At 43.6% G+C, this 17,075-nt stretch overlaps 1 protein-coding gene across 1 annotated transcript; it reads left to right on the top strand.

The window, feature by feature from the left end:
• Positions 1–2,247: 2,247 nt before the first annotated feature.
• LACTBL1 (lactamase beta like 1) lies at positions 2,248–16,591 on the top strand. The gene is made up of 7 exons (XM_065737822.1): positions 2,248–2,292; positions 5,264–5,408; positions 7,506–7,615; positions 9,331–9,488; positions 10,848–11,095; positions 13,224–13,329; positions 15,613–16,591. Exons 1-7 carry the CDS (start codon positions 2,248–2,250, stop codon positions 16,589–16,591), a joined length of 1,791 nt encoding a protein of 596 aa, XP_065593894.1.
• The last annotated feature ends 484 nt before the right edge of the window (positions 16,592–17,075 follow it).

The raw sequence follows: 17,075 nt of genomic DNA, 5'->3' as shown, positions 1-17,075 counted from the left end.
GCAAGGGCAGAGTAGGTACAAGCTTTTGATATTTCTTTCGTTACTTCCATTCTACTTCCTCTTGTGGTTTATTTAAGGTGGATCCTTCTCTGAGCCAGCGGTAGGCTATCCAGTTGCTAGGAGGGCCAAAAAATGCTTGGAAGATGAAGTTACAAGATATTTCTGATTTAGGAAACACTGATGCTTTGTCATGGCTAAAGGCATGCAGATTCATTTTTGTGTTCAGTAGAAGCACAGAGCCCATGGTTCTCAGAGATGAGTGTCAAGAAATACCGGAACAGTGTGGGTGAATTACTCCCAGTCACATTGTGTTGGAGACTGTACATCTGATTATTTTTTTTAGTGATCTGAGGGTGGATAAACAGGAGTCATAGAATGGCTTGGGTTGGAAGCGATCATCTAATTCCTACGTGTAACATGTTAAGAGCATGTATTACCCACATGTGTGATTTTCTTTGGCTTTGATGGAAGGTCTTTGGACATACTGGGAAGGAAAGTGTGAGAGACAGAAAACAGGATGTCCCAGAATTGGCAGTCAACAAAACTGTGATAAGTTTGATCCACTGCAATTAGTGCGGAGGGTTGTTTGCAGCCCTGAGCAGCAAAACCTGGATGAAATTCTGGGCCACAGGCACAGAGCTCTTTGTGTTCCACCTGAATATTTTGGGCACCATCAGAGTCTGGGCAACCACAAGAGATACTGAAGTGAATCATAGAATATCCCAAGTTGAAGAGGAGTTCCTTAAGGATCATTAAGTCTGACACCTCTTGAAGCAATGATGTTGAAGAGAACATCCTCATCTATGACTATCTGAAGAAAACAAGGTGACAGGAGCCTTGAGGTTATTTCCAGCATGGATTTGGAGCGTAAATGAAACATGAATTTCCCCTCCTCTTCAGAGAGCATTTATAATGTAGTTTTACATAGTAATGGCAGTGCGTTGCTCACAGAGTGTAACCACTTCCCCCCCACCCGTCCACCTCACTTTTCCAGCCCCATTTTCCACCCTGCTATGCTGTGTGAGTCCTGAAATCATCGGTAATACTCCCTTTTGGCTGCAGCTCTGGGCAGATGCTGTATTGCTTGAGGAGGGGTGAAGCACGGCCAATAAATAATCTGTGCTCAGAGAGGCTGATTGCTGGGATTAGTGCTTCAGATGTTCTTAACATCTGCAACTCCAGGACAGTCCCAAATTCATCAGCACTGGGACCAGGAAGGCAGCAGCAAGGCTGGTAAGAGTTCTCACCATGGTTGTTTGGGTTGGTTTTTATTGTTTGGTTTTGTTTTGTTTTTTTTGCTGTGGATGGGTAGGAAGGCAAAAGGGAGCTTTCTTGAGGGAAGTGACAGCCATGCTGCTACCTCAGCACTTCCAAATATCCGTGGTACTGTTTCTTGTCTGTGTCTGTGATTCCCAAGACTAAGGAGGGGCTTCAGGTCCTTAGGGACTGGATACACAGAGGGGGCAAGGCTGAGAAGGTGGAACACAGCAAGGACCCTTCTGAGCAGGCATGATGGAATGGGTCAGTCCTGAAGGTTTCAGAGCTCCACCCAGAGAAGAAAAGGCTCAGGGGAGACCTCACTGCTCTGCACAACTCCCTGAAAGGAGGTTGTGGCGAGGTGAGAGTCATCATCTTCTCCCAGGTAACAGATATAGGACAGGAGGCGATGGCCTCAAGTTGTGCCAGGGGAGGTTCAGGTTGGATATTTGGAAAAATTTATTCTCAGAAAGAGTGATCACTGCCCAGGGTGATGGTGGAGTCACTGTCCCTACAGGTGTTCAGGAACATGGAGGTGTGGCACTGAGGGACGTGGTCAGTGGGCATGGTGGGGCTGGGTTGGAGTCAGACTGGATGGTCTTAGTAGTCTTTTCCACCCCTAATATTCTGTGGTTCTCCTTGCATTCAGGAGGTGGGATGAGGGTGCTTTTGGGGACTGACAAGTTCCAGAGCTTGAGTCCAGTTCTCGCTTTGAATACATGGTCCCACTAAACAGGAACTGGGAAAGGCATTACTGTGGGCTGGACTCTGGGACATTGGTTTATCTCCCTGTACATATCTGTCCATCCCTGCTGCTCTGAGTTTTGTTACTCTGTGTTAGCAGAAGAGCTTTCCCTGTTTTGACTTCCATCCTGGTTCATACTCTTATTTTATTTTTTAATTTTCCTGCACTAATGTCTTTATTATTTTTTTCCCCTATATCAGAGGGTTTTATGAGCCTTTTGTTTATGGAGACAGACAGCACAAGGGATGAGAAGAGAATTCTCAGCAGCCATGGAGGGGCTACAGCTGCGGGTAAGGCTCAGTTCCTACAAATCACAACCTCTCACTTTCCTCCACAGCCTCCAGCAGCTATCAGGAAGGAGAACACCAGCCTCATCCATATATAGCCCTCCTGTTAGCTGGGAATGACTCTTGGCTATCAGCGCAGGGGAACTCCAGAAGGCTGTGCAGGATTAAGCACAGAGCATGCTTAAAGCTCCTCCACCTCCCCTTCCTGGCCTCACTACCCCCTCCCAAACCTGTCCAGGGATGGCTGACTGGAGGCACACAGGGGCTGCCCATCTCATGAGTTAATCGCCTCCTGTTCAGATGTCAGAAGGAGATGAAGCTGCTAAAAATAGATGGTGAAGCCCTCATGCTTTCAGCTGTGATTCACACACGTGGCAGAGAAGCATTAGGGAGAATTAACATTCAGTCTCTCAGGCACTTTCCTGAGAGCAAATTCCATTCTATCCCTGCCACTTAATCTCCTTGCCTGGGGGAGATCAGCAGCACTTTCTGGAGGGCCTGAATGGGTAAAATGGACAGGGAAACTTGGAGCAGAACCATCGGGGAGGGAAGACCACTCATCTGGAGTTACTGAGAAGCTCCCTGCTGTGAGAAGCTGCTACGTTTAGGAGCATGGCAAGGAACTCTACTCCACCTTACTGGGGCTGAGGTCAGACACCCTTGGATTTGTTATGGCAGGCACACACTGAGATGCCTGACAATGTCCTCTGGGACTGAGACAGCTTCTGGTGATGGTATGTGAGGGATTGGATGAGCGTGGGGGAGGGCAGAATGGTGTACCTTGGTGTCCATGTGAAACTCCCACTCCGTCCCCTCCATCATAAGCTCAGTGAAAAGACACAGTGTGCAGAAGCTGAGTGCGCTGGTTCCCATGTGTCTGTGTTTATTCCTGTGTGCCTAAGTACTTGGTAGCCTCCCCCACCCTGCCTTGCTGTGTCTGTGCTACTAGCAATGTAGGTTATTGAGTGATGTAAATGAGATGCAGAAACCGTCCTTGGACTCGAGGATTAGAATTCAGCATCAGCATCTTTGGGTCCTCAGTGGTCTGGAGAGTTTGGGGTTTTTGAGATGTGTCTAGTGTATGTATCTGAAAATCTTTCCTGTTTGCTGAACTCTTTTAAGAGATGCAGGTTTCAGTTTCTCAGTGCATCAGGGTAGGTAGTCTGAGAAACTGTGGGTTAATGGCTCAGTCACCTTATTATGATGGAGCTAAATTCAAGAAAAATTAAGTGCAGAGAAAGCCTTATACCACTCCTTACTGCAAAGCCAGGTTAAATGGGGCCCTGGGCAGCCTGATCCGGGTAGGGGGCAACCAGCCCATGGCAGGGGGCTGAAACTGGACAGGCTTTAAGGAGCCCTCCAACCTAAGCTATTGTATGGTTCTGTAATCTCATTGTAGCTCCAGGGAATGTCTGTCAGTATAAAGAGAAGCCTGCCATTGTGGGGATGATTAAAGAAAACTCGATGCATGGGCTTTTCCTCAATGCCTACCAAGGCACTATATGAGACTGTTTATGTATAAATAAATGGTGCCCCAACACCACTCTCCTCTCTAGGAACATGAGACTTAGTCTAATAGACACAATACAGGCTGCATGTTTGCTGTGTTAGGTTCAGGCTCAAGAGTGGGTCTGCTGTATCAGTAGCTGTACAGTTAGCTGTATCTTAAGCCATCCTTGAAGTCTTAATGATATTATGGAAGAATGTGGAGCATTTTTCACCTTCAGAAATCATGTGTGTCAGAAATAAATGTGGCATCTTTCTGTTTTCATACAGAAAGTATGTCAGATTTGCAGCCCAGAATTGCAACTTAGAGTTTCAGCAGGGATGAGATCCCCCAAATGAATTCTTATTTGGCCACAAAGCCATGTGCAAGTATGAAAGGAGCTATGCAGGTTATGTTGTTGTGACAAGACTTAGTTGAGCACAGAAATTCTTGCATTCCTGGACTTGCTCAAGACCAGGTTAGATGGGGCCTTGGGAAACCAGATCTGGTGAGAGGCAACCAGCTCATGACAAGGGATTGGAATAAGATGGGCTTTAAAGGACTCTTCTAGCCCAAGTCATCTTATGAACTATCCTGTAACTCAAAAAAGGGAGAAAAGGGCCATGTGGAAATTTATAGGGATTATTTTAGTCTGCCTTTATGACAGTTGTGTCCAGAGAACCTGAAACAGCTTTGTAGTGTAGACTGAATGCAAACTGCAGGCTGTATGTTATAGAACGTTAATTGCCAGACTTTCTGAAGCACTCTGTTTATTTCATATAGTCAGTGAAAGAGCAGAGCTCATGCTTATGGACCTAATCATTGGTCATCTGTTCCTTATTTCTCTATAATGTTTATATAGTTGTATTACCAACCTGGATGGCCTCCAGTGTTGAGAGATCTGCATCAACCCAAAACATTAGCTAGTTTTCTGAAACATAGCCTCTGTAAATGTCAAGCTTGCAGATGGTACATGATATAATGAGAATTGCAGGTGCAAAATAGAAGGGCAGTACATGGTGAAAAGTTCCATCGTTCATTTAGAAAACCTGGATCTGCTCAGACTGGTGGCTGCCATGAACAGATGCTGGACTCTGGGGTGGGAAAGTATATCCAGGAATAAGCAGTGGTGGTTGAAAAGGGATGAAATGAGAGCTATAAAAGAATTCTTTCAGCCTGGGCTGGTAAGATTCATTTCCAGGAAGGACAGAAGGCAAGCTCTCAGTGTATGAATGATGTTTTTCCACGAGAACCAGTAAGACCAACAGGGTGAGGAGAGTATGTCTTGCAGTGAAAGATGAGAAACCATCTAATTATGGTTCTAATTTTTGCAGTGTCTAGAATGGGCAGCTAGGTCACCAGAGTTTTAGAATTAGTCCGTGTCCCTGTATTGTCTGTGTGTGCCTCTTTTCACCTATCTGGTATCCATGCAAGTTTGTTTTTCCCTCTCTTTTACTCCCTATGAGATCATATCTTTTGTGCTTACAGCAAGCATCTGGCAGTCGTGGCCTCCTCAAGCTCTCTGTTATGGAAGTGAAGTGGATTCATGTGTCGGTCATCTTCTTCTTCCTGCTGTCTGTTGCTATGACAGGCTGCTTCCTGTGGCAGTACAGCCTCCCCAAGGTGGAGCCCAGTGAGTAGACAGCCTTAAGCTTTATCAGTAAATGTCTTTCTCCACTTGTGGACATCTTTCCCCAAAGAGCTGATGGCACTCAAATTTACCACGTTACTGGTGCCAGGGCACAGAAAATTGAGTTGTTCTTCTGGTGTCCAAAGGAGCTTGTGAGAGAAAATTGAGGTGGGGAGAAACACCTTCTGCTCACGATGGATTTTCCAATACTTCTTTCACAGAATCTCAGGATCATTTATGTTGGAAAAATGTTCTAAGGTCATTGAGTCCAGGTGCTAATGTAGCTCTGCCAAGTCTTCCATTAAACCAAGTCCCTTTGTGACACACCCATACATCTCTTAAATACCTCCAGGAATGGTGACTCGGCTGCTTCACTGGGCAACCTGTTCCACTGCCCTTTCAGTGAATAATTTTTTCCTAATATCAAATCTAATCCTCCCCAGCACAACTTGAGTCCATTTCTTTGTGTTCTACCACTCGTTGCTTGGGAGAAGAAACTGACCATCCCCACCTCACTCTGACATCCTTTGAAGTAGTTATAGAAGGCAGTGATGTCTCTCCTGAGCATTCTTTTCTCTAGGCTAAATTTATTCACCACAACTCTTTGGGCCCAGCCATCCAGCCACTTCTTCACCCTGTGAAGTGTATACCCATCCAAGCCAGGAGCAGCCAGTTTCTCCAAGAAAATGCTCTGAGAAACTAACAAAAAAGTCTTGGTAGAAAACATCCATGGCCTTTCACTCATCCACTGAGCAGGTCATCTTCTCATAGAAAGAGATTAAGTTGGTCAAACAGGACGTGCCCTTCATAAACCCGTGGCAAATGGCCTGATCTCCTGTTTGCCCTGTATGTGTTGCATGATGGCATCCAAGATGATCTGTTCCGTAACATTCCCCAGCACCAAAGTCAAACTGACAGGCATGTAGTTCTCCAGGGCCTCATTCTTGCCCATCTTTAACGCAGATTATTTTTGATATATCAAGGGAATAGATACTTTTATTTCACATTCCAGTGGGTTTGCTTCCTTTGCTATTCCTCTAATCTTAGATCTTTGAACTGATATGAGTTCCCAGTTCACACTGGAATTCCCTTATATTGATTTATTGTAAACTCAATGGACAGACTCAAGTCACTGTATGTGCAAAGATGTAATATACACAGTGTAGCTGAATCAGAGTTTTAGCCCAAAGGTCACCAGAAGTCCGAAGTGAGGGTGACAGATATACTTCATAGACAATAACATCTAGAAAAATTTCAGACATACTCTTTTTGCAGAATATCTGAGGCTGCCTGTAGGCTCTTGTACATCCATTCCCAGTCAGCTCAAAGCATCTGTACTGCTATTCATCTTCTCGTCTGTATTTCTAATGCTTCGTTCTCAGAGAAGCATGAAGAGCTTACAGGGCAGAGGAGCGATGTTTCAGAGCAGCTTGGGATCAACTGGGAAAGAAGTGTCTCCAAGTAGAATGGGTTACCATGTCACACTGAATCTTTGCTTGCCCTCCAATTTTAAGACATGTCTCTGGAATATGTAGGATACAGCTAATTCAGAGGACAGTTGGCTGTGCAATGTATGTATTCCATCAGCCACTGTTACTGTGGATTTCAGATGGCACTCACAATTCACTTGTGTGTCCATTTTCTGAGGTTACAATATGCAGGGGAGTACTTTCCTCTTGAGACCAAACACAGATCTTCCCCTATACAAGTATGCTCTACAGTCTTCTGTAGTCCCAGTCTCTTGCTCTCCTATTCCAGGTTGCAGAGTCAGTTGGAGCCTAGTAAAGGGCAATATTGGTGATTGGCAGACAGCTGGACTGGATGACCTTAGAGGTCTTTTCCAAACTTAATGATTCTGTTGCAGCTCCTGTTTGTCTCCTGAGCTATATCACATTGGAACTACCAATAACAGAGCACAGTGCTCTCTTCAAGTCCTGTATTGTCTGAGTTCAATCAGTTCAAGATTCTCTCTATGTCTGTGCTGATGCATCCTTCAGCTTTGGACAGTGCAGTCAAGAAATCTAGTGCTGACAGCTGGATGAGGAGAACGATTGTATATCTTCTCAAGTCATGTATATTGTCTGTGAAATTTTTTTCCAGACCCATCTGTGATGGAAGTAAGATCAGAAGCTGTGCAGATGTGCCCACGCTACCCTGAACCAGTACCACTGGAGCACCCAATCCCCATTTTGAAGGACGCATTGGAGAAGGTCTGTGAGAAGGGAACTGGGGAGGTGTAGTTCAAGATTGCTGTTCTGAAGGAGCCATTATGCATTTTGCCTCTGAGTATCTTTGAGCAAAAACTTTGGGGCCATTGGAGATCACTTGAATCTACAAATGTGCCACATTCTGACAAGACACCCTAGGCTTTATACACCTCAGTCACACTTTCCTTTGTCTCTTTTCCCAGACTTCAGAGTCCTTGCTCAAGTAATCATAATACAGAAGCTGTTTCACAGCTGTGAACACAATTTTTACATTTCTTTGAATATTATCCTATTCTAGCATACTTGTGGAGATGCAGGAAATCAGAACTCTAGACAGTATTCAGGATGCAAGTGGTGAAACTATTCCAGTTTCACAAATGATACAGGGCACAGAGAACCTGAACACTATATACACAGAAAGACACAGGTATTGGAAGGGATCTTAGGCATTGTCACCTAAAGACTGTAAAGATCTGTATCTTCAGATCCTCTCAGGCTCTGCCTAGGTCTATGGACACTTGAACTCCCATTAAAGATCTCACCTCAGCTGAGATCTCTTCTTAATGGAACAGGAGATCCTTGGTTCAGTCTCAGCCAGTGTATTGAAACTGTCTATCACTCCCAGTGGGGCTGGGGTTGTACATTCACTAATGCAAGTGCTTTGAAAAGCAAGGTGGGGAGGGCAGCAAGCCCCATTTGCAGTTCTGTAGTGTTCAGTGTCACACTGAAAGATGTCCCCAGAGTAGTGTTCAGGACTGGTCTCAGCACTGAAGCCTGTCTGAGCTCCAGACCTTCCCTGGGATGTTCTGGCTTTTCTTTGTCCATCTGCAGCTTGAGTTGGTGTGATATTTTACTTGGCTACCATAACCATGATGGTATATGAGGTCATGGAGCAAGGTGGTTATGTCCACTGCTGGCTATCCGTGTACCTTACCCACTCATCCAGAGAGGAGATTTGGAAAACATGATTTGGCTTGGCCCTTCTTGTCTCAAACACTAATCTTGGAAGGCCATTTCTCTTGTCCTCATAATTTTATACATAACATAACTTGTGTAATGATGAAATCATAGAATTATTAAGGTTGGAAAAGACCACTAAGATTACCAAATCTAATCCCAACCCACTCCCACCATGCCCATTAACTACGTCTCTCAGTGCCACATCTCCATGTTTCTTGAAAAACCTCCAGGGATGGGGACTCCACCATTTCCCTGGGTAGCCCCTTCCAATACCTCACCACTCTTTCTGAGAATTAATTTTTTCCTAATATCCAACCTAAGTATAGCTTTGAGAAAGTCAAAAGAGCAATACATTCTGCCTGTGGGGGGACCACAGTGGCTAATTGAGTCTGTATAAACCTGGAAGAGCAGGAAGGAGAGAGAAATCACAGCCCTCATTGTGCTCAGTGCTGTTTCTCAGATTGCTGTTTAAACAGGACTGACTGTCTGCATCTAGTACTGCTGTTACATGTTGTATATACATTACAAGACTCTTCATTTGGTAATTCATTTCCTATTATTGCAAGGCACTAGGATGGGCTGCCCAGGGAGGTGTTGGAGTCACCAACCCTGGAGGTATTCAAGGAACATTGGACATTGTGTTGAGGAACATAATTTAGGGAGAACTATTGGTGATAGGTGGGTGGTTGGATTGGATGATCTTGTAGGTCTTTTCCAACCTTGGTGATCTGTGATTCTATGATTCTGTCATTCTCCAGGTAGACATGATGCTGCGCCAAAAGATTCATAACTCTGGTCTCCCTGCCATGTCTGCCATCGTTATCTACAATGACACTGTGCTCTGGACAGGCAACTTTGGAAAGAAGAACGCTTCAGATCCCTTCTCAGTGGTGCCCAATGAGTACACTATTTACAGGTGAGACAGATGTACTGAAGGCATGAGGGCTAGAACAGAATGGTTACACAGAAAGGGAAGGAAGGGAAAGTCACATCTTTGGGAACAGAACCACTGTCACAAACTCTCTTTTCTTGCCCCGGGCCCTGTGTATTCTGAAGAAACTTCTGGGTCAACACTGAATCTTTGAGAGAGAATGCTATCGCTAGTCACTAAATCATATGCTTGTAATTCTCTGAATTGCTTTCATTTTTTCCTCTTTTAATTTTTGTTGTTGTTTGTTTCTGTTGATTTGGTTTGGTTTTAGTTTGATCTGACTTTTAAGTGGAGTAACAGTGAACATCCTGAAGAGCTACAGAAGGTTCTGCTCCTCACACAGGAAAGTCTCTGTTCTTTGGGGAGATCTAGGGCATAAATCTCAACACTGAAAGCTAACATGTGTATTGTGAATAATGAGGACACAGTGTCTTATATAAATATATATTTATATATGTATTTTCTTATGTATGTAAATATATAAGAAAAACAACAGGATTTTGGAAGACTACGTTCTGAATGTATAAAGTAGGCCTGCATACTTATTCACTCTCCAAGTGAAGCCAAGGCCATATGGGCTATTGTGTTTTAGATGAAGACAGAATAAAGCTCTTAGTGTGTGGTAAAAATCATCATGAAAAGAAAACAATAAGTATTTACTTTCTTTGAAGACCTACTTTCAGTGATTAATAACTGTGCTGTACATGAAACACATGGTCTGCATGCTATCAAATGTTATCCATAGAGTAAACAACTCTGAAAAGTTTCAGCAGCTGTGATTAACTTACCACCCCCTGCCCCCTTTAATGTACCATACCTGCATAGAGGAACCCACACTATTTCCTCCAGAAGACCTTTTCCAGATTTCACTGTTTGAAAGCCACCTAAATACCAAATCTGAATATGAAATGCAGAACTTTGTGGCATTTTAATCTTAAAATGCCAATAAATGACTTGCAATTTACTATGATGTTTAGTAAGGAATAATTTACAAAATATGTCATCTCATGAATACCGAGTGAATAAAGTTCTGTAGTCAGCTGCACTGCTGGGGTTGCTTTTAATCATTTGAACAGCTTTTAAGATATTTTTTTGGCCATAACACATTTGAAGAACTCATTACTCAGTGCAGACTACTCTGTGTAGCAGTCCATGAAGGCCTCAGTTAAGGATATTAACCCAAGCTGCTTTCCTGCATGTTAACCATTCCACTCTGAGTTAACCAGAGGTATGGTATGCGAAGCTGCAGGTAGTGGATCAGTTTGGTGATCTCATGTACTGAGCATCTAACTTTTTGATTCATTTGTTTCTTAATACTTTTGATAAACATTTATTCCTGCTCAGAATTGCCAGTGTCTCGAAGATCTTTCCCACCCTTATGCTGTACAAGATGTGGGAGGAAGGGAAAGTCACATCTCTGGATGACCCTTTGGAACGATACGCCCAGAACTTTGCTATTAAAAACCCTTTGGGAAGATTCAAGGAGTCAGAACAGAGATATACAGCAGATGGGCTGATCTTTTTGGAAAAAGGTTCGATACCACTTAAGCCATCACCTGTTACCTTGAGGAGAATGGCCAGCCAGCTCTCAGGTGAGACAACACTGCTCACTCTCTGCCTACCATTTGAAAGAGGCCACTGAGAGAACAGATTGTATGCCAGGAATAAGAAAGTCTGCCCTTGATGCCATTTACCAGCATGGGCTCTGCACCTCTGCACTTCCCAGTGATAAATGGAAAGTCTTCTCCAGGCCACTTGCTCAGGAAGGGGCCAAGCAGCACTGTGGACTGGGGAATTGTTTTTCCCATGCAAGGTGAATATGTGTGCCTTTCAACACAGTAGCCTGACCTGAAACCACTTCCAAATTGCATAACTGTTTTTGTACTCCAGCCCAAGAGTGCTCTCATTTTTCTGAGAAGTAGAGGTGAGGGTCAAAGTGGCACCAAACCTCTTTGCTTTGAATAGATAGACCTTGATTTTGGAGCTAAATATAGCTGTCAGCGTGCTTCCTGATCTGGGATTCCTGAGCTATTAATAGCTTTGTACTTGCTGGCAGAAGACTATTAATCTGAAGCTACTTTCATACTTGTGTAACTCTTCTGTTATGGTAGAAGGAGCTCACAGGACTCAGGAGAACTTTAACCTCTTTGAAATAGAGCTGTTAATACTCAAAGTGGGGATTCCAGAATTTACTGCCAAAGAGACCATACTGAGATTTCCTGCAACACTTCCATTACATTTTGCATTATTCCAGTTCAGAAATAATAACCCAAATTAGAATTTTTGATTAAAATCACCTGTAGGCCAATTGCAATAGTATACAGCAGAAAATCACCTGAAGCCAGCCCATAGTAGGATATATCCTGAAAATACTTATAGGAAGCATATGTCAAAAGTGTACCTGGTCGTAGAATAATTGCTTGTAGAGTATAGATGTTGCCTCTCTCCCTGTCTTGATTTTTATCTCCAGCTTCCCCAACATATTCATGTACAGCACACCATCAGGGCACACTGACACACTTGGGCACTGACAATCTAATAGCTGCAGAAGCCCAATTGCAAAAGCTCATCTGAAAATCAAATGTACTTTGAGCTCACCTGTGATATTTCCTGGCTGTAAAAATAAAACAAAACAAAAAAGAAGAGGTTCTGCTTAATCAGTATCAAAGCCACGGTGTGATGCTGAGGGACATAGTTTAATGGGCATGGTGGTGATGGTTGGACTAGATGATCTCAGTGGTCTTTTCCAGCCTTAATGATCCCGTGATGCTAGGATATTGTGAAGTGTTTCTTCCAGTAGAAACTGATCTGTTAGTACAACCTGGGCTTTTCTAAATCCTGTATTGCAAAAGTAACTCTGAAGATATTTCTCCTCTGCATTTTGTGGTCACATTGCTAGAGGGAAGTTCTGGCTTTTTAAGACAGTGTTTTTTGAAATGTGTATGAATGACAGTTTGAGATGTCATCGTACATTATTGACAGCGTGCTTGTCCCATCTGTTAGCAGTCCTGACAGTCCATGGCTTTGGGTATTCTGTACACTTACACATTCTCTGGATTACCATTTCCTGTGAACCTCAAGAGGGGCACTGCACTGCTGATGTGCTGCTGGTTGAGCTCTCCCAACAGTGCAGAATTTTCTTTGCTGTGACTGTGGCAAGTGGGAATTGAAGAAGCCCATTATCTGCTGGGATATGCTAAATGCATCTCTTATCTAGTCATTACGATGCACAAATAACCCTGGGATAGAAGCAGAAAAAGAGCTTTTGTTCCAGTTCAAATCCCAAAGTCAAGCCAATTCAGAAAAACAAGTCCTGCTGCCACAAAAAGAATAGGGCCTCATTCAGCTTTGCCATAATTAAGCACATGCTCACTGAGCAGATGATTGCAAGTCATTTTTATGTCATGTAGCCTTCCTGATTTTCTCTTAGCTTCTGAGTGAAAATCAACTCTAAACTGCAAAAATTATTTATTAGATGCAATCCAGATGTAATGTAGCTTCTGGGATTGGTGAGCCATAGACTGTGCAAAGAAACTGTAACACTTCAGAAAGACCTTGTAAAATATTTTTGGAGAATTTATGTTTAGAGACTTTTCATGCAAATTCCAAAACACAGCACCATAGTACCGACAGTGAAGAAAATTAACTCCCACCCAGCCAGACCAGGACGCTGGACCACAGCCTGTGACGAACTGTTGAATGTTTCTCCTCCATGCACAGGTCTCCCCAGGAGGCTGCGGTCTACCAGCCTGCTGTGGAAGGGCAATACACAAGAAGCTCTGGCTCTCCTAAAGGATGATGTCTTGGTGGCTGATCCTGGAACCAGGTCAGATATTTTCACTTAAGAGCTTTTGGGTTGAGTCCATGACCAATAGAAAAAGACAGCTATTCCTAGAGGGAGCTTCAGCTCATCTATCTACAGATAGGAAGGTGAGGCACTGGCACATGTTAAGCAGAGAGATGCTGAGTGCCCCAACCCTGAGACATTCAGGTCAGGATGGATGGGGCTCTGAGCCCTGATGGAGCTGTGGGTCTCTGTTCATCACAGGGAGTTGGACCAGGTGGCATTTAAGGGTCTCTTCCAACCCAAACCATTCTATGAGTGTATGTTTCTAAATACATCTGTCTCAGGTTAGAAAGAAATCGTTTTGGAGGTGCTTGGATTTTTTTGTGGGGCATTTTTGTTTGATTGTTTGTTTGTTTCTGGCTGAGTAAGAAGCCTAGATGGGCCAAATAAATTGTACTCAGGTCCAATGAACCTTCAACTGTCAAAGTTGCAGCTTTACAACAGTGATCAGAGAGATCAACCCAGTCAATTTAAACCATTGTTTATTTTCATAGAATCACAGAATATGCTGGATTGGAAGGGACCTCAAAGCTGACCTGCCATGGGCAAAGTTGCCAACCACCCACTACATCAGATACAAAATCAGGCTAACCAGGGCCCTATCCAGCCTGGCCTTGAACACCTCCAAGGATGGGACATCCACTTCTTTGGGCAGCTTATGCCAGCACCTCACCACTTTCTTAATGAAAAACTTCCCTCTGACATCTAATCTAAATTCCCCTCCTTTAGTTTAAAGCCATTCCCCTTTGTCCTGTCAAAAAGTCCTATTGAAAGTTATGCTGTATCTGTAAAAATCTGCATGTCTCCAAATCAGATGCTTGCTGCAATTTGTGTAGTGTTAAGTCTGTTACCTGAACTTCAATCAAACACTAAAAAACATGAACAAGATCCACTGGACAGTGAGCGAGGGAAAAGATTTAGACTAATTGGGAAAAAATCTTCAAAAAATCTTCAGATTTTTTTAAATTAGATTCTCCAATCATTTGCTTAGAGCTGCTGAAGACTCGTGATGACATAAAGTGTGCAATCTTAGAAAATTGGCTTATGGGCTGGGTTCAAAGGGTTATAGTAAATGAGGTTACATCAGGCTGGCAGTCAGTTGCTACAGAGGGTTTCCCCAGGGCTCCATTTTGGGCCCAGTTCTCTTTAGTATTTTAATAAATGATCTGGATGCAAAACTCAAATGGAAACTAAGAAAATTTGTGGATGACTCTGAATTAGGAGGAGCTGTTGACTGCCTCAACAGAAGAGGGATCTTGTAAAATGAGAGGGTTTGGACACCACTCTTGAGTTTGGGTTTTGAGTGGCCCTGTGTGGAGCCAGGAGTTGGAGTCAGTGATCTTTGTGGGTCCCTTTTATTTCAGCATATTCTCTGATTCTACTGTAATACATTTTTCTTGAAATGGCGAACTTCACTCAATTTCAGACATAATTTTTTAGTCCAACGTGGATTTATTCCTGTGGTAAATTCTATGTCACGAGAAATTTGCTGGAATTGGTTAAAGTGGTACCAAATGTATGACCTCAGCAGGCCTCAGTAAGATGTGTGCCTTCACAGAGTTGAAGAACTATCAAATATGTTAAAAACATAATTTCTGAAAAAGTGTTTGAAAGAAAATTACCCATTCATATCTTTATGTCATTAAACTTAATTCAAGTGCAGAGACTCCGTGCCCTTTATGGATATTAAAGGCTTACATTTTGATGCCTTTAATCACTCAGCATTACTGGATTCCACTTTTGAGACTTTTAAGTACTTTTTAAGTGCTTTTACTGTCTTAAGATAGCTTAGGTCCTGAAGTTATTGCATCGTGTTAAATCTCCAGAGACTCATCTGGGATTTTGAGACCTTTAAAGTACGAACCTGTATCTCTTGCCTCTGCTCTTGAAAAGAATGAACACATTCTTTTAGTGAAAAATGATGACTGATAAGTCAGAATATGCAAATATATGTTTTCAGCTGAAGTTTTCTGTCTTTGGCCTTCTTTTTGTATATAGCAGTTAAACAGCTCAACTGATGTGCACATAAGAAATTTCTTTCTCCTGAATTAAGAAGAAATTAAGACATTAACACTATCACAGCCTCATCACTGCTCTCCCTTTAGTACGTGGTCTGATAAAATTAGCATCTTTCCCCAGAGGTGAGAGACCTAGCCATTGGTTTCTGCAAAGTCATATCCACACTGTGTCACTGAAGTAATGCAGGGCTTTCTAGGGTCCCTTCCAACTCAAGTGATTCTATGGTTCTGTGTTTCTTTTCAGATGCCACTACAGCAATTTGGCCTTCTCACTGATGGCACACGTGCTAGCTGACCATGCAGCTGATGGACACTACCAGCGATGGATCTCGGAGAACATTCTAGACCGCTTGGGCATGGAGGACACTGGCTTTGACATCACACCACCTATCCGCTCCCAGATGGCCGTGGGTTTCTATAGCAGCCAGCAGCCAGCCCCTCTCTACGACCTTGGCTGGTACAGACCTTCTGGCCAGATGTACTCTACAGCTGCTGACCTTGCCAAGCTGGCAATGGTCTTTTTAGGCACCTATCATCGTCGTCTCTTAGAGCCTGACACAGTGAAGACAATGCTGACACCTCTGTTTAAGTGCTCCACTGAATACTTTGCCAACAAGACTGGCACGCCCTGGGAGATTAACGAGCAATTGGGATATGATGTCATTAGGAAGGATGGAGACCTTGATGGCTATTCAGCTACTTTCTCACTGATCCCCAAGCTCCGCCTGAGCTTCATTGTACTGATGGCTGGGCCCAGGCCTCAGGGCGGAGATCTTGTGACCCAGACATATGACTATCTCATTACTGCCATGGAGACTGCCTTCAGAGAAGCAGAAAAAACACTGACTCCTCCCCCAAATCCAGTCCCTTTTGTTGGCTATTATACCTATTCCAACCTGACTTTCTATGAGATCAAAGTTGGACGCGGTGGCGTGCTGGTCATGCAGCAGTTTGGGCCTCATGCTGAAGAGCTGATCCCTGAGAAATACCGGACAATCAAGCTTCACCATCTGGAAGATCGTGTCTTCCAAGTTGTTTTTGACAAGGAGTTCCCATGTGTTCTGCACCTGGGCTCTGCCTCCATCTCGCTGGAGACTCAGAATGGGCAGCTCTTTAATTTTTATCCATTTGATCGCAAAGGTTTGTCTCCTGGCTTTGATGCACCGGGGCTGAACACATACAACGTGGTGCGTGTACTCCGTAAACCTGTGTTCTATAGCTAAATGTCCCCTCTCCTTTTCTGACTGTTCCTGGGAGGTGGCTCCAAATCTGCATCTTTCCAGACTCTCCTTCTGTGTGGTTTGTTGGATGCCGTTTTAGTGGGAAATATACTGGAAAATGGCTATTGTTTCCAAATAATATATCATGTCTCCCTTCTGAAATGACTGCAGTGGCTTGCCATGCTGTTGCTGCATGGCAGGTGGGTTAGCAATGGGGGATACCTACAGAAACAACAGGTAGAAATGAGGTGGATGAAAAAGTCCCAGCTTTCAGATCTTCACAACTAAAATGCCTGTGTAATGATCGTCGTGGTGACCGATACCATCAAAGGGCTCAGGATTTCATGTATCTCTTTCAGGGCTGTTGATGAACCCACCTCCCATCATCAAGATTTTTTCACTGGGTTTGCTCAAAAATGGCACCAACATGATACCAAGCTCCACTTGTGGTAACTGGGAAGTGGGATTCCATTTCTTTCCAGGTTCA

Source organism: Cyrtonyx montezumae, unplaced genomic scaffold, assembly GCF_038088225.1.
Source record: "Cyrtonyx montezumae isolate F1298 unplaced genomic scaffold, pur_monq_1.0 scaffold_21, whole genome shotgun sequence".
Taxonomy (NCBI): Eukaryota; Metazoa; Chordata; class Aves; order Galliformes; family Odontophoridae; genus Cyrtonyx; species Cyrtonyx montezumae.
The sequence above is the reverse complement of the archived record's forward strand: the minus strand, read 5'-3'. Positions and strand labels throughout refer to the sequence as shown.

Coding starts and splice junctions, on each gene's coding strand:
- LACTBL1 (XM_065737822.1), top strand. CDS start 2,248: ATGAGAAGAGAATTCTCAGCAGCCATGGAGGGGCTACAGCTGCGG. Junction 2,293..5,263: donor TGGAGGGGCTACAGCTGCGG/GTAAGGCTCAGT, acceptor TTGTGCTTACAG/CAAGCATCTGGCAGTCGTGG. Junction 11,096..13,223: donor AATGGCCAGCCAGCTCTCAG/GTGAGACAACAC, acceptor CTCCATGCACAG/GTCTCCCCAGGAGGCTGCGG.